Genomic DNA, 20,442 nt, shown 5'->3' with positions numbered 1-20,442 from the left:
GCTTTGCTTGCCGGATCTAAGGCTGGGCACATGATATCAAAACAGTCATTCCTCAATCCGGCAAGGTCCTTCCGGTATCCTAGTAACCCGGTTCGATACCGTCCGAGACAGACGTTGTTCCTTACCAGGAACCAAACCAAACTGGGTAAATTGACGGTATGTATTGTACCTGGCGGGAAAAGCTGCCAAAACAGCTGCAACAATGTGATTCCCGCCGAGTTATCCCTCGGCTGATCTTCTCGACTATTGCTTCCTTCCCCTCATTCCTCTCTCCATCTCCACCACCCATACTCCGTACATACATACATACTCTGAAACATCATATCATCCATCTCAATTTGACACCTCACAAGCACCACTATTTCCACCACCTCCTATCCTAATCTCAAATTGATCACAAACTACGGAGTACCGACTCTAACTATGTCCTCTTCAATCCTCGACACTCCCCACCCCGCCTCCTTATCCCCCTTCCTCAATGCCTCCTCTCCATCCCTCCGATCTCTCCTTCACCACCCAGACTACCTCCCCATCCGCACCTACTCGCGCATTCCCAAACCCTCCTCCGGCGAGGATGGCTACTTCGCCAACACCCTAGCCACCTCCCGCACCATCCCTCACGTCCTGACGCTCCGTCGACGTCCGCACCTTCTCTCCCTCCTCCCCAACACCCCGCCTACCTGGCCCGCTCCCACCGGCTCTCCAACTCCAATTGAAGACCCCGATCTGATCCTCATCCTCGATATTGCGGCCCCCGGTGTTTCCGGCCATCCGTCCACCGTTCATGGCGGCGTCCTTGCTACGTCTCTCGACGAGGCCATGTCCTATGCTGTGGCACTGTATGCGCCGGAGACGGGCCCGAAGCTGGTAGAGGATGAGCAGCCGGATGGCCCGCATGTCCCACCTACGCCGCGCGGGATGCTCTATACTGCTCAATTGGACATCCGCTACAAGAGTCCTGTTGCTGCGCCGGGGTATCTGGTCGTTCGGACTAAGGTTCTCGCCCGTGTGGGTCGCAAGTTCTGGGTGCGCGCGCAGGCCTTCCAGCCGCAGGATACGGAGGGCTGCGCAGTTACCTCCCCCAGGACGGAGGGAGAACCGATGCGTCTTACCACGGATGCAATGGCTTTCTGGATGCAGACGGGGCCGTCGCTCTAAGCCATTTCCTTCGTTCTTCTGTGTGTTCTATAGATCTAGATTCTACTACTCGTGTATATATATATACTATATGTACATATTGCAACGACCGGTAGATAAGAGTCAGTCGTTCGGAGACAGAGAGAGACCAAAAAAAAAAGAGAGAGAAAAGAACAGGGTCGAGGACGATGAGCAGGGAAAAGAAAAGGCATCTACAACTTCGCACGAGAGCCGATATTGCGACTGGCACTCAGCACCAAACCCACCTGCGTACTCAACGCCACCACATCCCCCCTTTCATCTAAAACCGTCACATCCAAATCCGTGCGCCCGTCTCGCAACATCTTCGTATACACCCGACTATACAACCACTCCACCCCTTCCTCCGGCAACCTCTGCTTCAGATCAATATTCAACGTGACCGTGGGAAACCAAAACAACCCCTTCGCACCACCACCCCCGGACGCCTCCGCCGCCGCCTCATCAAACCCATTCAGCGCCGTAGGGAACATATCCGTCAAATACACCAGCGCCTCGTTGGTCCACCGCGCATTCACATCCCCCCCAGGCCGGAACCTCACCCACTGCTCCGCATTCATCTTCCTCTCCTTCCTCTGCCCCTCACTAAGCTCAACAGGCACATAAAACTCCGTCTGCCCCGTCGCTTTCCGAAACTTCAAATGTTGCGGTTCGAGCTTCCCCCACGCGCCATCACGACCCGTCTTCGCTAACGTCGCCAAATCCACCGACCCATCTCCCTTTGATCCAGCCGCCGGCGCAGGACTGCTCACCTTCCACCCAGTCGTAGCACTCAGTCCCACTTCGGCGTCCGCAGGACTCACGGTAATGTAACCTGCTACTTTGACTTCTAGGTCCTCGTCTTCATCTTCATCTTCACCCTTGTCTTTCCCTTCTGTAGTAGAGGATGACTGTGATTGCTTCCGTTTGCCGTTATCCGGCCTCTGCAACAGCGTCACATGCAGCGTACTTGTCCGCCTTCCTAACTTCGTATCCTGGACTTTCAGCACGGCGGGACCTGTCGCTGTGCGCCGGAGGAAGGATAGTTGCATGGAGATTGGGGTCGCGGGGCTATCCTTGTAGAGGGTTGGGTGGGTGTGCGCGAAGTGCACCAGGGCGAGGCGGTAGAGAACGGAGGTGGTGTAGCCACCGTGGGGGACTATATTTACATTATGAGTATGTGATATATATTATAACTGGAGAGAGAGAGTGTGTGTGTGGAGAGGAAGGGAGAGACAGGGTGTCTTAATCCTACCTGATCCAATGCACCATTCTTCGCGAAGATGGGCAGAGTAGCGATGCGAGCTGAGGGGGGTCACTTTGATAGCGGACTCGAAGGCCGAGCCGTGGGCTGGTGGATGAGGGGAAGACATTTGTCGGTCAGTGCGGTAGTAGTATATTTTCAAAGAAAGTGGCGGTTATTTGTAGATGTAGAGAGAGTCTTTGGTCGGTATATACTACCCATGAAAAGAAAAAGGAAAGAGACCAAGAGTTAAGAGATAAAGAAGGGAAAAGAAAGTCTAGTTTACTTGTCTATCTCTCTGTTCTATCTAAAACAAGAATGGATACCGAGGGAGACCAAGTCCGAAGCGGGCAAATGCCTCGGTTGAATCTCCCGCCCTGCGGATTACTAACCTGTCACAAGACTCGGTCATCCATTATCTAAGTTGAGTTTTCTACTTTTACTACGATGTAGATCCCTATCAAGTGTCCAACTTTAAAGGCATGATAGTCACTGCAATATGTGGATTGGAGATTCTGCGTGTATTATGGCCTCGTCTATATGAACCCTTGAACTCCCGCAGCTGTTTTCTCTCTTTCTATATGTCTCTCTCCACCCCCAAATACTACATTTAAAATCCAGCCCCCCACGCCTGCCTGCTTGTTCTTGCTTTTGTAATGGAAGATGTTCAAATAGAGATGTACTGATATGCCCCGAAATATGTACCCATTTCATGCGACGCAAGTGAAGAGCTAGTGTTGTCCATCATGTATGCTTCAAGTCATGTACGCGTAGATAAATGCTCATTCCGCATCGTTGTCTTTTTCACGGCCCGCTTCGGTTTGCCGCCAGCTTCTCCAGACACGACAAGACTCCTATCCATCACCCTGCAGTTAGCATCCTTCCACTCCTTACACAATCATGGAGGAGCAGCTTACCGGTCACTCCCTGTGTCAAAGTTGCCTTCGCCTCCGTGCTACGGGATCCGAGCGTCACCGTCATGGCGTAGTTGACTGCCCGCGCGCTGTCCAGCTTGTTCGCCCACCGAAACACCGATTCGTCATCGCGCCCATCTCCAATCGCCAGCAGGAAATCCGGCCGCGGCACACTCTCGTCCTGCTGGCTCTGCTTGAGACATGACCGCCATGAGACTTCCGCCGCCGATGCCTTGTTAATGCCCGCCGGCTCTACCACCAGCGCACGCTCCACCGGCACCGCATGCACGCCCTGGCTCATACAGGCATCATTGATGTGGCCCGCACACTCCGACGCCAGCCGCGATGCTGCCACCTGGTCCTCCGCCGACTCGTAGTGGAACATGAGCGAGCAGTGCCGTTGTTCAACCCAGCTGCCTTCCGCGCGTTCCTGGTAGTACTCCAAGATATGGAGCACTGCCGCCTTCCACGCGTCTGTCTGCACCTTGTCCGTCAGCTTCAGCCAGGTGTCCGAGTTGGGCTCGCGAACGAAGCAACCGTTTTCGGCAATCAGCCCCAAGCCGGTGACCAGTCGGAACAGTCGCTCCATCTCCTCAGGCATGCGGGCGCTCATCACATACACCACGTTCCGCGGATCCTCGGTCAGTTCGGCCAGCGTCGTGATCGCACGCTGTGGAGTCGTCACGATGATACTCTTCGGTGAGCCCCAGGAGGCGAGCGTGCCTTCGTAGTCCACGATGATCAGCCGGCGCGACGACCGATGGTACATCTCCTCCAACTTGTTCACTTGCAGCCGGGGCACGGCCATGATCTCCCGGGAAGACTGCTCGTTCCAGACCCGGCTCAACGTCTCGCTAAATGACTTGACCCAGTTGTGGGTGGAGTTCTGCAGCACCGCCTGGTGTAGCTTCGTCCACACTTCCTGACGCTCCTGTTCATCCCTCGACAAGGCGGTATGAATGGCCTCTGCACATTGGCGGTAATCCCAGGGGTTGACCAGCAGAGCATGGTTGCCAAATACAGAGGCGCTGCCAGTGAATTCGCTGAGGATCAGGGATCCGTATTTCTTGTTTCCCCACTTGCCGTCCTGGCAGTAGACAAACTCATGGCTGGTCAGGTTCATGCCTTCACGCAAGCTGGTAATAATCAGGGCGTCTGCCACGGAGATCAAGGCAAGGTACTGGGGGAAAGCCAGATCCTGTTTCAAGAAGACCAATGGCTGATGCGCAAGCGTGGAGTGGGTCGAGTTGATCCGCATCGCAATATCGGAGATGGTCGCCTCCAGCTCGGGCTGCTCGGTGGTGCTGGTTGCCACCTGTATCAACACGACCTGATCCCGCCATTCGGGATAGGTGTTGAGGAACAGTTCGTAGCTTAGCAGTTTTTGTCGGATTCCGCGCACCTGGTCGATCTTGTCCCGCGACACGATGAGTCGCTTCCCCTCGTAGCGTTCCGAAATGGTCTTGATCCATCGTTCCACGTCTGCGGCTCGCCGGCGTTGATCCCACGAGGTCGGGTCGATACCAATCGAGAACTTACCCACGTTGACAAAGCGATCCTCCAGCTGCAGCCCATCATTGGTAGCCTCCACACAGAGGATGCGGCTGCATGTCTGGAGGAAGTGTCGACAATACTCCTCCGTCTGAAATCCGACCAGATTGGCACCTAGGATTCCCTCGAGAAGCTCCTTGCGAGGCGCCAGGCACCGGAATACCTCCGACGACGGGAAGGCAATGTGGAGGAAAAAGCCAATCTGGGCATCGGGAAGCAATTTCCGCAGCATGGCCGGGACCAGCAACAGGTGGTAGTCCTGCACCCAGATGGAATCACCACGCTTCCAGTTCTTTGCGATACGCTCGGCAAAGGCTTGGTTCGTTTTGACGTAGTAGATCCAGGAGTGATCCTCGTAAGCCTTGCTCTTGGGGTTGTCAGGGATCTGGTAGTGGAACACGGGCCAGAGGATCGTCTTGCAAAAGTGCGTGTAGTGGCCATCGAAGTCGCCGTCACTGACGTAGACGGTCACAGAGCCATACTCATCTTCGAGCTTCTCGGCGATTGCCTCCTTGGTATGCTCCGGAAGCGCATCAGTGGGCATCCCCAGTGTACCCACCCAAACCTTGTCTTCCAGCTGCCCGGCGTCCGTGGCCGATCGCACTGCATTGCGCAAGCCTCCGTTGCCCTGCTCGGCCGTTTCGATAGTCCAGTCGGCGTAGGAAAACGAACTTTTGCGGCTGTGATCCGCCCAGCTGTCCCGGATATGTGAGGTTGGCGTCTTCGGGGCCGATCGCGGTTTTTCTTTGGGCGCTTCTGTCCCTGAAGGACCGAGTTCCTGATGCTTGAGAATTGAGGGCGAGGCCGGAAATGCTGCTCGCGGCCGAGGTTGGTTCAAGGCTAAAGTGGAGCCCCACGCTGGGGAGTGAGCTTCACTCTCCGTCAATAGGGCCACATCGCCGTCTGTCTTGGGGAAAGGGAAGCCGGTGTGCTCTTGTTCGGCCTTGGAGATATCTGCGGAGAAAATGCACTCATGTTCAGTAGTGGCACCGGGGGTAAATCCAACTTGGGGCGCTCCGTTATTTCTCTCGAACAAGCTCAGAGTCGCGTTGGGGTTAGGAGTAGGTTTCTCGGCGGGATTGGTTGGTTGAGGGCTTGGTCCCTCCGCCGAACGAATCTCGGGTTCATTCTGATGGAAATTAACCGTATAGGGTAGGAAACTGAATCCCGCGACGGTCAGAGTAAATCTCAGCAGCGGTGTGCAATATGGGTTACTTACAGTGAAGCGATGTAGATAGTCATGTCTGACAGCGGGGTAGCTGGGACCCCAGGCGACGAGGCAAGCCCAGCAACAGAAAGAGAGGAGAAAGTAGAAGACGAGGGAGAGATGTACAGAAGACTGACAATTAGCCTACGGCCAAAAGGAAGACCGCGACGGGACAATGGGAAGAGGAGGAAAGGATGGACAGGGAGAAAACGGGGAGAGAGAAGATGGAAGAAGATGAATGGAAGAACAAAAAAGTGCAGGTTCTCATGGCTACGTCATGTGCTGGTGAAAGGAAAAGCAAAGGGACCAGCGGGTTTTTTGCTTTGTTGTCTGGTACCAAGTTGACACAACTCTTAGGTAATCTCCCCATTCCCATCAAGCAATTTCCCCTCTTCTACCAGATTATCTTCACTATGCATTCCCTGTTTTTTGCCTAATTCCCCCCCCCCCCCTGCTTTTGGATCTTTGATCAAGTCTTTCTGCTGATGTTCTTCACGGGACTCCACTCGGTCCCGCCATTGGCCCAAAATCATGCTAGTCGGTCACGTGTTCTTATCTCCGCCGATCAGTTGCGGCTGCCTCAGGCGCTTTAATCTCATCCATCTCCGGCGCATCGATTCTCCGCTTCTCTTGTTCTTCCTCTCCTACACCCTAATTCTTGGTCCAGCTATATAGACACCCTGCCATGCCCTTGCGCGTTACTTCCGCCCCTGTTTCTGGTATCAAGAAGAACCGAAAACCCGCTACATCGAGGCCGCGGGCCTCTCCCTTCGCCGCCCATGCCCGTCGCAAACCTTCGGCGCCGTCATCATCCGGCACTTCCAAGGTCTCCAGCGAGCAGGAAGAGTATGAGCAGGGCCCCCTTCCAGATCTTGGGCCATCACGATACATCCCGGAAACCGCCCCGGTAACAAATGTGGAGGAGGCTCTCCAGTACATCCGCAATAGCATGTTTGAAGATCTTCCCCGCCGGGCGGGCATGAATGGCACGCGCATCGCCGAGGTTCTCAACTTTCGTCGCTCTCTGCCTCCCCTCGCCTCCGTCGCACACGTTCATACACTGCTGGAAGCACCTACAAAGGTCGAGAAGGAAATCATGGAGCTGGTTCGCGCCGGTCGGGTCCGCCGCTTGATCGTCCCCGGGAGGGGGAACGACGCCGCTGGCTTGGGCGATTGCTTGGTACTGAGTGAGGAATGGGATCGATTGGTGCTAGACTGCCCTGCTTTGGAAGCACCTCTGAAAGGTGAGAATTTCGCTACTTGCAAATATTCACACACATCAAACTGATCTGTGCCAGAGAAATTTCTCGCGCTGCTTGGTCGGGTTGGAAACACATGTGCAATCCCTGGGACAGCCCTCACTCCATCGGAGTGTATGGCCCTGGTCCGGGCCGGATATCTCGTCTCTTCTTCTTCCCTAGCGAAAGGCTCGTCCAGCTTAGCCTCCCTCCCCGCCTTTCCTACAACCTCCACTACTGCTGTCTCCGCGAGTCGAAGTGGCACCGACGCGAGTAGCGATGTCGGAGCGAATCGTCGTTCATCAACTACCGCGACACTTTTCCTTTCGCTTCCAAACACAGGTCCCTACCTTCGCTTACTGAGCGCTGGCCGCTCACACCTCCTCTCACTTTTGAAAAGGTCTAGTTCGAGTGAGGTCCCCGTATATCTCCTGCGGGACCGCTGGGATGGGGCGGTCGAGAGTGAAAAAAGCTTCAGTGTGGCGAAGAGAGCCCGGGGAGAGTTTGCCGGCGTCTTGCCGGGCCGGACGAAAAAGTACAAGGAGCTCTACGGAATGAACTTCCGCTGGGTTCTGGAAGAGGCGCTCGGGGCAGGACTGGTCGAGATTTTTGACACTGGCAGTGTTGGCCCCGGAGTGCGTTGCCTGTGATTGAGGGAGGAGTGTCTAATTGAAGGATGGCTGTAAACCACAAGTCCCAGGGCATGAAAGGAAGAATGCTGCCAAGGTAGTCGAACGGATCAGACGGCTTCTCACGATCAAATGGCCGTCAATGCTCCAGGTTGCTTTCCGGAGCATGTGAGCTCATGAAGATATGAACCAATAGATCATGTACATAGCCTAGTATATACCCCAGACCGATCTATATATAATGCGTAGAGTTGATGTGGATGATCAGACGAAATTCTGACGGGTAAGAGTAATTGACCATCACGAACCTGTTGCCAGGTGTCTATCTAACCTTGTTGGTGGTTCCACCATGTGCCTCGAGTCCCATTTCATATATTTCTCGAGGCTGCATTATATTGCGCCTTAACCGTGCTCGCCAGGGGTTGAAGCGACCAGCTAAGACATATAGCATGCGCCCCAGTTATAGGTCAAATATATGCTATAACTCAGTTCGATACCATCATGTCACCTCAATGACAGCCTGTGGGTCAAGTCCCACTGACATATCATACACCATAGGATGAAGTTTGATGAACCCAAAAATCAACTTAGTATTGGCACTTCTGCATCTGTGAAAAGGGAAATGGACTGAAAACGGAAGCAAAGCAACCACCCGGTAGCTTTCTAAACAAACCACTTCACCCGCTTCACCCAAATCAACACTGCTACTATTGAACTTCATCTCTGTCATCTGTTCTACTATCACCAACTCCTATCCCACAATGTCCATCCCCCAATCCTACCTCCATCTCAACCCACACCCTTTCTCCATCCTCCCCTCCCATCCCGCCCTCGACGATGAAACATTCACCACCACCACCACCTCATCAACACCAAATCCAACCCGTCCCCAACTCCGGTCCTTCCTCCACGCCTGCCTCACCGAATCCCAAACCCTCCTCTCCTCCATCCCCACCACCTTCCGGCGCGACCGCAAACCCCGCCGTGCGCCGCCATCCACCGCCAACGTCCACCTCTACACGCGCAATGACAATGAAAAAGGAGGAGACTACTGGGTATGTCGACAAAGCACGCACCAAGATGCAGCAGTGACGGGGTCCGCCTCGTGGGAAGAATTCCGCTCCGGGCTACGAGAAAACCACTCCGAGAAGGAAATGGACTATACACCTAGTGTGACGTCCGTGGTGAAGTTGATGGAGTGGCCGTCTGAGGTGGACTTACTAGAGGGTGGTGATGGTGGTGGTGGTTGGGGGAGGGTGGATGTTCATGGTCAGTCCCACTCCGTATGATCTTTACTATTCTTTTTCTTTCCTTGTTTGTTCTTTCGATATCTTGATTACTACTCCCATTTATAATTTCAGGTATGTGTTGTAACACTTAGAGTATACTAATGATGTATGCCTATGCAGTGAACCTAATCACGCATACCTTCCACCCCACAGTTTTGATTGCGCCTCGCTCGTTCCTTGTCTTGGTGATCTCGGCGGACCGAGCAGCAGCAGCAGCAGCCGGGGAGAAGCAAGGGTTCGTGACGGTTCAGATCCCGCTTGCTGTTGAGTCGAGTCCTGATGCTATCCGGGAGAAAATCATGGCGGCAGTACCCCGGAATACTGTCTTTGCCTCCTATGCAAGCGTGGAGGAAGTCGTTGCGACAGCGGACGGGCTGCAATGGACCATGGCGACTACTTCGGATGCTGGCGGGGCTATACCTCGGTGGATCCAGCGGAGCTGGACCATGGGCGGAGTCCCTAAGGCCGTTGTCGCCGACGTGGGCTTGTTTCTGGGCTGGACGGCCCGCCGGAGGTCTTAGGCAAGTTCTTACCAAAGTCTGGATTGGAGTACTGTGTACTAAAGGTCGATCACCAGAATGGTACAGAACAAGAAGCACTGCAGACGGGTGGCACCCCAAGACAACTTCAAGCTTCAAAGTCTAGATATGGTGCTGGTTCGTGGTTGTAGAATACGATTCCGTTACTTTCCGTTATGTAATAAACCATTGGATTAATCAAGCCAGTCGCTCACGTTTGTGATCTCCTCAGCTAATGAAATCGAGTTTTTGCCCTCCAGACTCCCGGCTCCTTTCTCACGGCAATGGGATGCTGATACATACAAGGCGTGTGGTAATGATGACGCCCAAGAGAACAACGTGATATAAAAAAACAAGGTAGCTGTCATCCAGCTAGAGTAGAAAAGAAATGCCAATGACCCTAGGAATCGGGAACCTCCATCCGTGTTCTGCCATTATTCAGAGACTGGCAGGCGGATCAGATGTTACCATAGATAGGTAAAGATTTTGACCTCAAAGAAGACACAATCATAAAGATTCCACGAAGTAACGTGTGAATCGATATAGAGATGAAACAGGGTGGGTCGGTTCCGAGACCCCATCATCGATAGCATAAATGTATAGAGTCAAAGTGAGATAAGGCAACAGGCAAGCAGGAGATGGGATTGAATGACCGAACCGGGGAAACGGAGATAAGGAAATGGGAGTTAGACAGTCGTCACAGGTGGAAGAATTATTCACTTGGCAATAGAAAGGGTATTATAGAGATTCGCATCAGCGCGTTTGGAAATCCATCACAGAAGGAATGGGGGGGAGGGGGGGTGATATCTAATAATGAACAAAAGGAACAGGTAATGTTTGGACACTTGACACGGATCTTCCGTGAGGGTAAAACAGGTTCACCGTTGGGAGGTACCAGCAGCACCTGTCTCGGGTTGAGACTGAGGTGCACTTTGGTTTGACATAGCTAGCGCATTGACATTAGCTGATGCAAGTTGGGCTCTTAGAGCGGCGACTTCCGTTCGAAGCCCATTTAATTCTTCGTGCACGGAGCGGACGTAAGCCCACAGCTTGTCTTCCCGCTCACGGAACTGTTCAACGAGACTGGACTCGTGAGCACCAGTGATTTGGCTGCCATTATTCGAGGACCCTTCTGAACCGGGCTTTGTCGGTAATGGACCACCGTGACTGTTTGCGTGATTGTGAGGCGGCATGTGTTTTGTAGCTGTCGAAGGCGCCGGTGGCACAGAGCCCTGAGAATGAAGGCCAAACCGAGATTCAGCCGAGTTCATCCCAGGCGGCGGCGGAAGCTGGGGAGCACCCGGTTGCGGTGGAGGTAGACCCAAGCCTGAAGCAGCATGGTTCGTAACGGAAGTGGAAGACCCTGTCCTGCCGAATGACTGCTGCTGGAACGATTGAGCCATACCGGGCGAATGAGCACGGTGATGGACATTATTTTCCGGCCCATGACCAAGCTGATGCGACGACAGTGCATTTGGTGAAAGGGGCTTCGGACTCCCCGTAATATTCGTAGGGAAAACGGATGCCCCTGAAGGCTGACCAGGCGGTGGGAATGTCATGTTTCCGGATTGCGATATGGGGGATGTTGATGCACTAGAGCCACCATGACTTGGAGGAGGAAAGAGACCCCCGGGGGAAGGCCTGCCTGAAGCGATCGGAGGATATGTGCTAGGCTGGCGCGGTTGGTAGCTCGTAGTGTTCGACCGCGAAATGGAGTCTGTTGACACATCATGCTTCTTGATGCTAGGCATGAGCCGCCGCTCTTCCTCCTCGTCCATACGTTCAGGCTCAGCTGTGTACACGAGCCCATCCATCGTATCATCCGCGGCTCCAGGAGCCGGAGCTTCGCCGTATTCATCTTCGGGAACGTAGCTTCCCATGCTCGCTCTGCGGCCTGCGCATCCGCCCTGGCCCTTGTTGTGGCGAGCTAAAGCGTCGCCACGGGCGAACCTGCGCCCGCACTTAGGGCAAATATGGGGCCGTTCGCCAGTATGAAGCTTTGTATGCCTCTTCAGATCGTGCAACCGACGGAAGCGCGATTGACACGTCTGGCAAACGTACGGCTTTTCCTGACTATGCGTAAGCAAATGGCTCTTCAGGTTATGATGCCTTGTAAACTCCGTGGCACAGTATGGGCAACGATGCTTTTTGGCCGACGGTGACCGCTGGCCTTTATGGAAACCAGAACCTGGTAAGCTAAGACCACGACGAGGGTCATTGAAATTAGCTGTGGGCATCGGATACGAGAACGCTTTGTTGCCCGTTTCTTGCGGCATCTCCCCTTCATCACGGTGACGAGGATGATCGCCATCTGCAGAGCCAGTATCATCGATAGGACCAGGACTGGCTACGGTTGAGGCGTCGATAAGGGTATTGTTGTTATCGGCTGCCCCAAACGTATCAGACGCAGTGCCCGGGCCTGGATGTGAATCGACCTGCATTTGGTCCGATGAGGGCTGCATGCTCTCATTCACAGGGTTTGTCTGCTTCTCGCTGGCACCGAGGGCCTCTCTCGCAACTTGCGAGCTGTGTTGTTCTGACTCCTTCTCATGTTCCAGCGGTCGATCTGTCTGGCCAGTCGTGGCCGGTGGTGCGGTCGTCGTCATTGGTGGCAGCGAATCTCCGGAGCGCGAAACGTTCAGTCCAGCGCTGGCGATAGAGGACAGGCTCGAATCAGGCTTCGACTGTTTCAGAAAAGCGAGAGGTTCCGACGGAGCGGATATTACGGGGTTCGATGCCCCCGACAAGGGTTTTGAGATAGGAACGGGTTCGTTGTTCGATTGCATCAACGCAGCCATGGATAATGGATGTTTGGCGCCAGCCTGGAAGGGTTGGCGAAGGTATGGAAAAGCTAAGTCAACAGAGGCCATATCAGTAGGGGTTCTTCCTCTTCCGGTGATGAGTGGGGGTCAAGGAAGATCCAGGGCGACTAAGCGACTAAGAAGGAGGAAGGAGGGGACAAAAGGCACCAGATGTACGACGGCACACCGGACATATAGAAAGCAATGAGGCAGGACAGAAGAACGAGTAACATTGATCAGAGGCACTGTCGCGTGGGGCGCTCACCTAGAACCGAGTGTGGCGCAAGCTGACGGGAGGTTCAGCCTTCGCGCGATGTCTTGTCAGACAATGAGGTCCCACAGAGACAGATACGGGCCTCGCAGGAGGTAAAAATAGCGGTCAGCCTTGCAATCAGATGAAGAAGGTTGAGTCTAGCGCCCGCACGATCTGGATCCGGATCTGGTGGGAGGAGGGGGGGGAGGGGACTTTAGTCCATCTGGTGGAAAGCCGTATGAGACCGGGGTTGTACGGCGGAACGACAATGCTTGGGTTAGGCTGCAGGGAGGAAGCTGGATCCCGCGATTGTCAAAGCAACGACGTCAGGAGAATTATGCAGAGCTATGTCGTTGGAAGTTGGTCAATGTACAAGTGACATGAGCCTCCAGCAAAGCACGAAGTCTTCGAAAGACGAGAAAAAGGTAAGGGGAGGCGGAAAAGGGCGGAGGAAAGATGGAAAGCCTTCGGGAGACGGAAGAGGGACTGTTGGCGGAAGGATGTAGAAATGAACGAGAACCCCAAAGGAGCAAGAACTATTGGGCGACGATGAAGTGTCCGGAAGAAGATGGGAGGGGTTGGACAGGATTTATTACGAAGTGGAGTTAATAAAGAGAGACGCCAAAGGATGTGAAGAAAAAAGAAGAGGAAGAAGTAGTAGTAGTAGGTGGAGAGAGAAGCATAAAACCTGATGCAGCCAGACAGTGGCAGAATGGATACAGGAGGGAAGGCAAGCAGGCAGAGAATAGTGTTGTAGTTGGTTCGTAGTAAGCAGGAGGTGAATAACTAACTGACTAACGTAGTAGTAGTAGTAATTACTGGCCAGTGTAAAAGGCTGTAATGTTGGTTTCGGGTCGCCTAGGGAGCAGCCGCGGGGATCGTTCCTGATTGGGTCAGGCGGTCAAAGCGAAACAGACTTTCAGGTGAGGAAGATCGAGGTTTAAAAAAATGTATCAAAGACAAGGCTAAAGAAAAAGGATATTATCACAAAAACGATAAAAGATCCACCGTGAGACCAGGTAAATCTGATAGAACTCAATATACACACAGAGAGGCAGAGAGAGACACAGAGAAAGAGAGAGAGGAAGAAGGAGAGAAGAGCCCGAGCACGAACACGAGGAAGGCAGTGGCTGGAGAAGTGGCCCGTACCATCGATGACCAAGGTTACGGGCGGCTCTGCCGGGTGGACGCTGGTCAGAAAACCGGAAACTTTACAGCTTTCCCGTTCCCTTCTGAGGCGTTGCGTATTAATCACCTCTGCATGGGCTGAGCAAACCGAAAGCTTGCAGTCAAATGCTCCTGTATGTAGGGTCGTAGAAGTAAATTCGCCCATTTGGGCATCTTCTTGAAGATTACCACTGAATAGCTTCATGTGACGCTCTCCGCCATATTGAGGGTGAAAGGTGCATAACCTTTTCCCTCAGCAGGGGCCTTTTTGGGGCTGAGTATACAAGATCTACTCAAGTACTCACTACTTACGTTAGTCTAGTTGAATTGCGAACTACTGACTAGTAATTTACTGCAGAGCACGGTGTACACTGTACAGACCACAGAGATACACTAAAATTCTTAGTTTCGATAACAGAGCAGCAGCTTAATATAGAGAGCGCGTCTTGGCAACCATAGAGGAAGCTGCTCTTCCCTGACTATTCCATTCTCATGATCCACATCCACGAATAGTTACGCTGATTTGTTTGTATATTTGCTTCATCCATGGATATCGTGTAGGTTCAATAACCTGTCTCTATCGAACAACCACGGAAGAAAGGGGCTTGCTGCCACTGTACGTAATGTCCAACTGTGGAGTATCGCCTACTGTTGCTAACTTACTACAGGCCATACTACTGCAGGTTACATAGTACGTTAGGCGTCTATTGGTCGGAGTCGACAGACCCTACAGCTGGAAACTTGATTTCATTAGCTGACAAGCGACACCCTTGCCACAATTTATGGGACATTCCTGCGCATGAAGAAATGGGCGTAAAGCACACAATACACAGCCATATGGCGGTGGCTGAACCGGAGGTCACAAACAGTGAGTGGTCTGCCGACGCTCATTGCATGCACGCAAAGGCGGGTAGGGGAGAAAAAGGGAGAGAGAGAGAGAAGCTGAAGGTGCCAATAGAATGCGGTGTTCTCCGTATGCAGGACAGTGGAACTACAGAAAAAAATCTTCTACATTGGGCCACTGCGTTGAAGGGCTATACTACATTCAGGAGAGCAGGACGTAAAATGAGGCTGTGTGGCTAGGCTGAAACTTCATTGTGGCTGGCAGCCCAGCTGCGGAGAAAGCTGGTGGCTCTGCCCGCCTGACCAGTTGGAGCCCGTTTTCTAGAACCGAGTGGAGAGGGAGGGTCACACGGTGGCTGTACAAGAAAAGAGGTTTGGGCGTCTCTCATTTGTTCTCCACCCACCATGTGTTCCTCCTCCTTTCCTGCCTTAAATCATGTTCATGTTAATACTAGTAGTTAATACTACAAAAGTTAAAGTACTTTGTCATTAGTAACAATGCTGCTCTCGGCCCTTGTGACCTGGGTTGGTACGAAATACTACTTCAGATATTTCTACTCACTCCTACCCCAAGGTAAGCAAACGTTATAGAAACTCAGCACCCTAAATTAGTATTTACTTACTGTGCGGAGTGCTGTCTTCTTGCCTTTCCCTCAAAATCAAGCCATCTAACCTCATATCTGAATACATATATCAAGAGAAGAACCGTGTACCTCCTATCAGATCTTCTTATCTACTAGTATTATTGAGGCTATGATCTCACCCCAGAAGCTCCCTTATTATCCCCCTTGCCGTTAACTAGGACTTTCGTATTGATCTTCACGGAGTACTCCGGGTTTCTTTGGTGTCAAGGGCTTATAGCTTCGAGTCATGGCACGCAGGTCTTCCCAAACCTTGCCCACAACGATAGTGCAGTAGACCCCTTGGCCCTCTGCATCAACGAGGGTTCTTTTGCTGTTGAGTGGGCTATCGGTAGTTCAGCCGTTTAGACATTCTCAGGCGACGTCAGATTCACCATGTGCTAGTTGAGGCAATCACGATGAACATAAATATGTCATATGATGATAGTATACAATATATGCGAAGTAGTACTACGATTGACTATTAGAGATTGGATTTTCAGTATTAGATGTAAGACCCTGCTTACCCAATACAAAATGGTTGCTCATATCTGTGTCAGTGATTCGACTACCGCCTGTAATGATGCGGGATGATTTAAGACATACTAGCTACATGGAACAGAACAATATAACCACTCGGTAAATAGATGGATACCTGCTTATGTAGCAATGTAACTATTAAATCATATATCAATGTGTGATGATGTGGTTAAGAGATTTACTCTGGGGCTAGCTATTGTCTCTTAATGCAGGATTATCCGAATACCATTCTACTCTTATCTGGATACCAGAGTGTCTATGGTTCTGAATTTCCTTCACTGATTGGTCATTGTATTTGCATTGATAGGAATTGCTTGCTTGACAACTACCCACCAGTAATTTACTTATTAGGGGGCTTGCTTCATGTCAGTGAATCATCGGAGCTCTTCCAGGTTGTCTACGACTTCTAGTGAGGTCGAGGGGCGGCAGACACTATTTGTGATGTGGCAAAATTGCAACATCTATGTTTAGCGACAACAATCGTTTGTTCACTCATGAGCGTGCTTCTAGTGTATTTGCAATGCTGAGTTGCGTCTCGTTTGCCATATTTACCTATAGTTCGGGCTTACGGATGAAGCTAAGCTAATGATGCGTGTGGAAAGCTATCGGGAGACTATATGTATGAACATAGGACATGTTATCGCTTGAATAGATGACTGAAACGTCTAGAGATAATGCTGCCATCTTATTCTCTCGAGTAGAATTTACTCTGAGCTTCAGTGAAAGTACCTGTGTGACCGAGAGGCAGGAATGGCAGGGCTGAAAGCTGCGTTAATCTAGCTTGACCGTCTGGCAGATAATGTATCCGCACTTCTCAGCCATCAGGAGAAGGAGGCGGAAAGAATATGAATTTAGAGCTAGCGCTCATGGAAGTTAATGTGCACAACTATCACCTCTCCCAGTCTCTCCTTAGGTTTATGTTCCAACACATCCAACCCTTGTTGTCGGACTACCAAGTTCATTGCGAAAATGCACGAATGATTGGATTACCACCAGCTCATTGGTCTGGGATGAAGGGCGAGGTCGGTTGCTAGACTCTAACCTAAGCCGCTTCTGAGATATCACAGACGACCTAAGTTGGTTTGGGGCGCATACAGACGATATTCCTGTACCTGATCTGGTCCTGGATTGGGGGATCATCGCCGAGTGTTTCCCTCCCCCCGTCCGATACAAGGTTCCATATCCTGGACGAAGCATCCTGGGCCTGTGTTGGCAGGTCAACAAGGAAGAATCGCCATGGCACAAAAGAGGAGAAGGGCGACCGGAGAGTCGAAGAGAAGAGGGCGCTTAAGCGCCGTGATGGGATTGGGGATGTGATGGCGAGTGCAGCTGGTCGCGGATTAGCTCGACACGTGAGGGGACGAAGAAGGGGGGGGAAGAAAGAAACGAAAGTCATCCCCAACCATCAATCCTCCTCCTTTCAAATCTCCCTCGAATTCACACCCAGCGATTAAGTATGGACCCAGACCAGGGTGAGTGTCCATCCTGCCCCAATGTCTTCCAAAGCACACCACATCAACTGCTCCATTTCCAGTAGATAGATAAACCCCTCATGGCTTCTTTTTCGAGCTACACGGAACCTGCAGAAGGAATCCTGCTGTTGACCCTCGCGGGCGTTGATGGCCGGCGGTTCTGCACCAGCTGTGGTTGGCTGGGCCTCCCAGACGATCAACAGTTGGCGCCGGGAAGGAGAGCCAGACCGGCTGATTGACTCTCCTCATTCGCTCCACGGGTGACAGGCCGTGCATCTGGAGTGACAGCACGGGAACCTCCATGGCCTTTGCCCCGGCGCATCGCGACGTTCCCCACTGTGATAAGCCGGTTCAACTGCTCTAGTGGTGTCCCTCGATATCCAGTCATCGTGCTCCTCGCCCCTGTCGTCCTCTACTCACACCAAGAATCATCCCTCGACCGCCCAATCACCGGCTTCCTCTTGATGTGCTGCATGTTGCCGGGCGCTTATTTTCCCCTTCACATACAATCCATACAATCCAGCTTGCGATGTGCGCTCCCCCCCGCCTGGCCCACGCATGGCGAGGCCAGGGCCCATCATTGATATTCAAAGCGGTCATGCTGCCCAGAGATCGTCTCGCCCTCGCGGCTCCTTCATCTTCTTTTATTTCTCTGACTCTTAACGTATCACTTCAGCCTTGTGCTGTGGCCCGCCCCTTGGTTCAACCTGTGCAGAATCCAAGAAGTGACCTTAAGTGAGGTCAAAAAAGCCAAGCAGTAGGCCATCGGTTCGTTCTCTCCCACGGTGATCCCTTATCCTGTGTCTCTCAAGACGAACTATGTCCAACTGACAGTCCCTCACAGTTAGGGCTTGCGCGCTTGCCTCATCATCGTCTTGTAAAGGTATGTGTCTTTTGGTCCTTCGTTCTAACTCTGTGAGGACATCATCCTACACGCTTTGCATTGGCTCTTTTTCTTGTTCTGCGTGGAAGTTAACCATGGTGTTTATAGCTTGAATGCTTGTGTAGCTGTGCTGTCGCAAGTGCCTGCTGTAACCCCCTCCGCAGTTGGCAATTTATTCGACGAAGGGTTGAGAGAGCTGGTACTCTTCATACCTTTCGACTCCTCTGCAAGCCTCCTTTACGCTCCAGCGATATTTGCTTGTTTGTACCGCCCGATACTCACTATCGCTCCCGTCGGCCTCTGCAAGTGGTGTCTCCGGTGGCTCTCGTCCACGGTCACAAAAACGGGGTAATGGCGCTACCATCACAGCCTGCTGTGACTGCAGAGGAACGGAGCTCTTCTGAGTCATCAACTTCCTCGCTGAAAGGTGGTCGAACGACTCGCTTCGCGGAAGCAACCATGATTCACTCCCCTTCTAGTCCCGGAGATACCGGCAGGTCTCCCTTTGCCGACCCTCCCAGCAATTCGCAGACGCCCCCTGATGTGTCTGAGCTCGGCTTCGGGTACGTAGCTGCGAGTGACCCTGCAAAGCATGCCTCGCATCACGATATTCCGGACAATGACCAGAAGGGTTCTCTCAAGGTTCCTGGTACCCCAGGCCGTACTTTGAATCCACTGAGCCCGACGTTTCGAGAGGAGTTCTTCGTGGAGAAGCAAGAGAAGGTCACCGAAAAGGAAAATCAAAGGGACTTGGTAAGTAATTGTGAGTGTGTTCGCTTCACTTTCCTAGGTGCTTACCCGACTCGCTATAGCGTATCAAGTTGCGTGTCCGGGTAGCCAAGGTGTTCCTTCGCTTCATCAACCTTGGCTGCAGTATGATTGTCCTTACCATCCTGGGAACGACGCTGAGTGTCTTCAACGCGACGAAGTCACTGCCTGAGCGAAACACTTCAGCTCCCTGGAATGTTGGCACAAATCCCTGGCCGCAATATTTGCTCCTGGTCGTTTCATGCCTCTCCTTGATTGCCTGCCTTGGTGTTTTCTGGGGCTACTGGAGAGGTGGACGCAGACGTGCACAGAAATACGCAGCTTATTACTCGCTCCTATCGGTGGGCCTCTTCATCTTCCAACTAGTGATGTGGATTGTTGCTGCCGCAATCTTTGAGCATTCAAAGGCTACCGGAGACGACAAAGACCTATGGGGCTGGGCTTGTGTCCATAACGAGAGAGAACAACTGTTCAAAGATCAAATCGACTACGCACTCCTCTGCCGTCTGCAGGTAAGTTCATCTATCTAACCAGTCACCGCTCCATACTGACGACCGTCTCCCAGGACTGGGGATTGGTCTGTGCCGTCATTGAAATCGTCCTCGAAGTCTTTGTTCTCGTAATCTACGGTGCCATCTTCTACCGGTTTTGGTCCAAGAGAAAGCTGGCCAGGTCGATGGACCGTCGAGATAGAGCACGAACGGACTTGTACATCGCTCAACTCCGCCAGAACACTGCCCCTAACACGCCCGGATTTCCCACCATGCCCAAGGCTCCCTTTGTGTCAACCTCGATTCCTCAGGACCAGTATTCTGCTGCTGAGAATGGGCAGATGTGCGCAACCCAATTCGCTACTCCCCAGACTGATTTCAAAAATCAGCCGGCGTTTCAGCTTCAACCACCCCCAATTCGGGTGCAGCAGGCATCTCCACAACTAGAACAAAGTGAATTCCCACCACCACCACCTGCACCGGCTCCGGTTCCTAGTGCTCCTAATCAGCACATGGGCGCAGCACCCGGGGAGCGAACCTACGAGACTGTGCCCATTCCAAATGCCTATGCTGGTCCTATGAGTCCTAGCTTTCCCCACGGGGGCCACCAGTAAAAAGCCTGATCGTATCGCTGGCTGGATACCAAATTCGACATGAGAACAAAAAAAGATGACAAACAAACAAAGTGTTCCGACACTGACCAACCAGTCCAGTCCAGCATTCAAGTACTTGATCCTGAATTTGCATATAGCTTTTGTCCTGTTTGAATGATGATTGATCTGTTTTCGATATGACGTGGTCCTCACCTGTTCCTGGATTACCTCACGGCCGTTCCCCTCGATCTATTGATATGAACGCTT

The 20,442-nt window shown here is 52.4% G+C and overlaps 8 protein-coding genes across 8 annotated transcripts; 4 read left to right on the top strand and 4 right to left on the bottom strand.

Annotated features, from left to right (window-relative positions):
* The first annotated feature begins 238 nt into the window (after positions 1-238).
* On the top strand, positions 239-1,345 carry ASPBRDRAFT_48618 (PaaI family thioesterase). Its single transcript, XM_067626126.1, has one exon. The coding sequence runs from the start codon at positions 424-426 to the stop codon at positions 1,156-1,158; it is 735 nt and encodes a 244-aa protein (XP_067473919.1). The 5' UTR covers positions 239-423; the 3' UTR covers positions 1,159-1,345.
* On the bottom strand, positions 1,290-2,659 carry ASPBRDRAFT_48616 (thioesterase family protein). Its single transcript, XM_067626125.1, has one exon. It carries the CDS (start codon positions 2,205-2,207, stop codon positions 1,350-1,352), a length of 858 nt encoding a protein of 285 aa, XP_067473918.1. The 5' UTR covers positions 2,208-2,659; the 3' UTR covers positions 1,290-1,349.
* A 222-nt stretch (positions 2,660-2,881) lies between these two features.
* Positions 2,882-6,513, bottom strand: ASPBRDRAFT_48613 (putative alpha,alpha-trehalose phosphate synthase subunit TPS3). Its single transcript, XM_067626124.1, has 3 exons — positions 6,083-6,513; positions 3,316-6,023; positions 2,882-3,252 (listed from the first exon to the last, which is right to left on the bottom strand). Exons 1-3 carry the CDS (start codon positions 6,103-6,105, stop codon positions 3,203-3,205), a joined length of 2,781 nt encoding a protein of 926 aa, XP_067473917.1. The 5' UTR covers positions 6,106-6,513; the 3' UTR covers positions 2,882-3,202.
* Positions 6,514-6,755: 242 nt separating this feature from the next.
* ASPBRDRAFT_59469 (Stk19 family serine/threonine-protein kinase) lies at positions 6,756-7,958 on the top strand (the record flags this gene model as incomplete). Its single annotated transcript, XM_067628062.1, has 2 exons — positions 6,756-7,314; positions 7,369-7,958. 2 exons carry the CDS (start codon positions 6,756-6,758, stop codon positions 7,956-7,958), a joined length of 1,149 nt encoding a protein of 382 aa, XP_067473916.1.
* Positions 7,959-8,328: 370 nt separating this feature from the next.
* On the top strand, positions 8,329-9,843 carry ASPBRDRAFT_362153 (SRPBCC family protein). Its single transcript, XM_067623460.1, has 2 exons — positions 8,329-9,206; positions 9,347-9,843. Exons 1-2 carry the CDS (start codon positions 8,699-8,701, stop codon positions 9,745-9,747), a joined length of 909 nt encoding a protein of 302 aa, XP_067473915.1. The 5' UTR covers positions 8,329-8,698; the 3' UTR covers positions 9,748-9,843.
* Positions 9,844-10,622: 779 nt separating this feature from the next.
* Positions 10,623-12,614, bottom strand: ASPBRDRAFT_137223 (C2H2 zinc finger protein; the record flags this gene model as incomplete). The annotated part of the gene is made up of 2 exons (XM_067618870.1): positions 10,623-11,753; positions 11,802-12,614. 2 exons carry the CDS (start codon positions 12,612-12,614, stop codon positions 10,623-10,625), a joined length of 1,944 nt encoding a protein of 647 aa, XP_067473914.1.
* A 4,886-nt stretch (positions 12,615-17,500) lies between these two features.
* On the bottom strand, positions 17,501-18,039 carry ASPBRDRAFT_361991 (uncharacterized protein). The gene has a single exon (XM_067623457.1). It carries the CDS (start codon positions 17,826-17,828, stop codon positions 17,637-17,639), a length of 192 nt encoding a protein of 63 aa, XP_067473913.1. The 5' UTR covers positions 17,829-18,039; the 3' UTR covers positions 17,501-17,636.
* A 635-nt stretch (positions 18,040-18,674) lies between these two features.
* Positions 18,675-20,196, top strand: ASPBRDRAFT_137298 (uncharacterized protein; the record flags this gene model as incomplete). Its single annotated transcript, XM_067618878.1, has 3 exons — positions 18,675-19,076; positions 19,136-19,603; positions 19,657-20,196. The coding sequence occupies 3 exons, from the start codon at positions 18,675-18,677 to the stop codon at positions 20,194-20,196; spliced, it is 1,410 nt and encodes a 469-aa protein (XP_067473912.1).
* Positions 20,197-20,442: the final 246 nt, after the last annotated feature.

Source organism: Aspergillus brasiliensis, assembly GCF_001889945.1.
Source record: "Aspergillus brasiliensis CBS 101740 unplaced genomic scaffold ASPBRscaffold_19, whole genome shotgun sequence".
NCBI lineage: Eukaryota > Fungi > Ascomycota > Eurotiomycetes > Eurotiales > Aspergillaceae > Aspergillus > Aspergillus brasiliensis.
The sequence above is the reverse complement of the archived record's forward strand: the minus strand, read 5'-3'. Positions and strand labels throughout refer to the sequence as shown.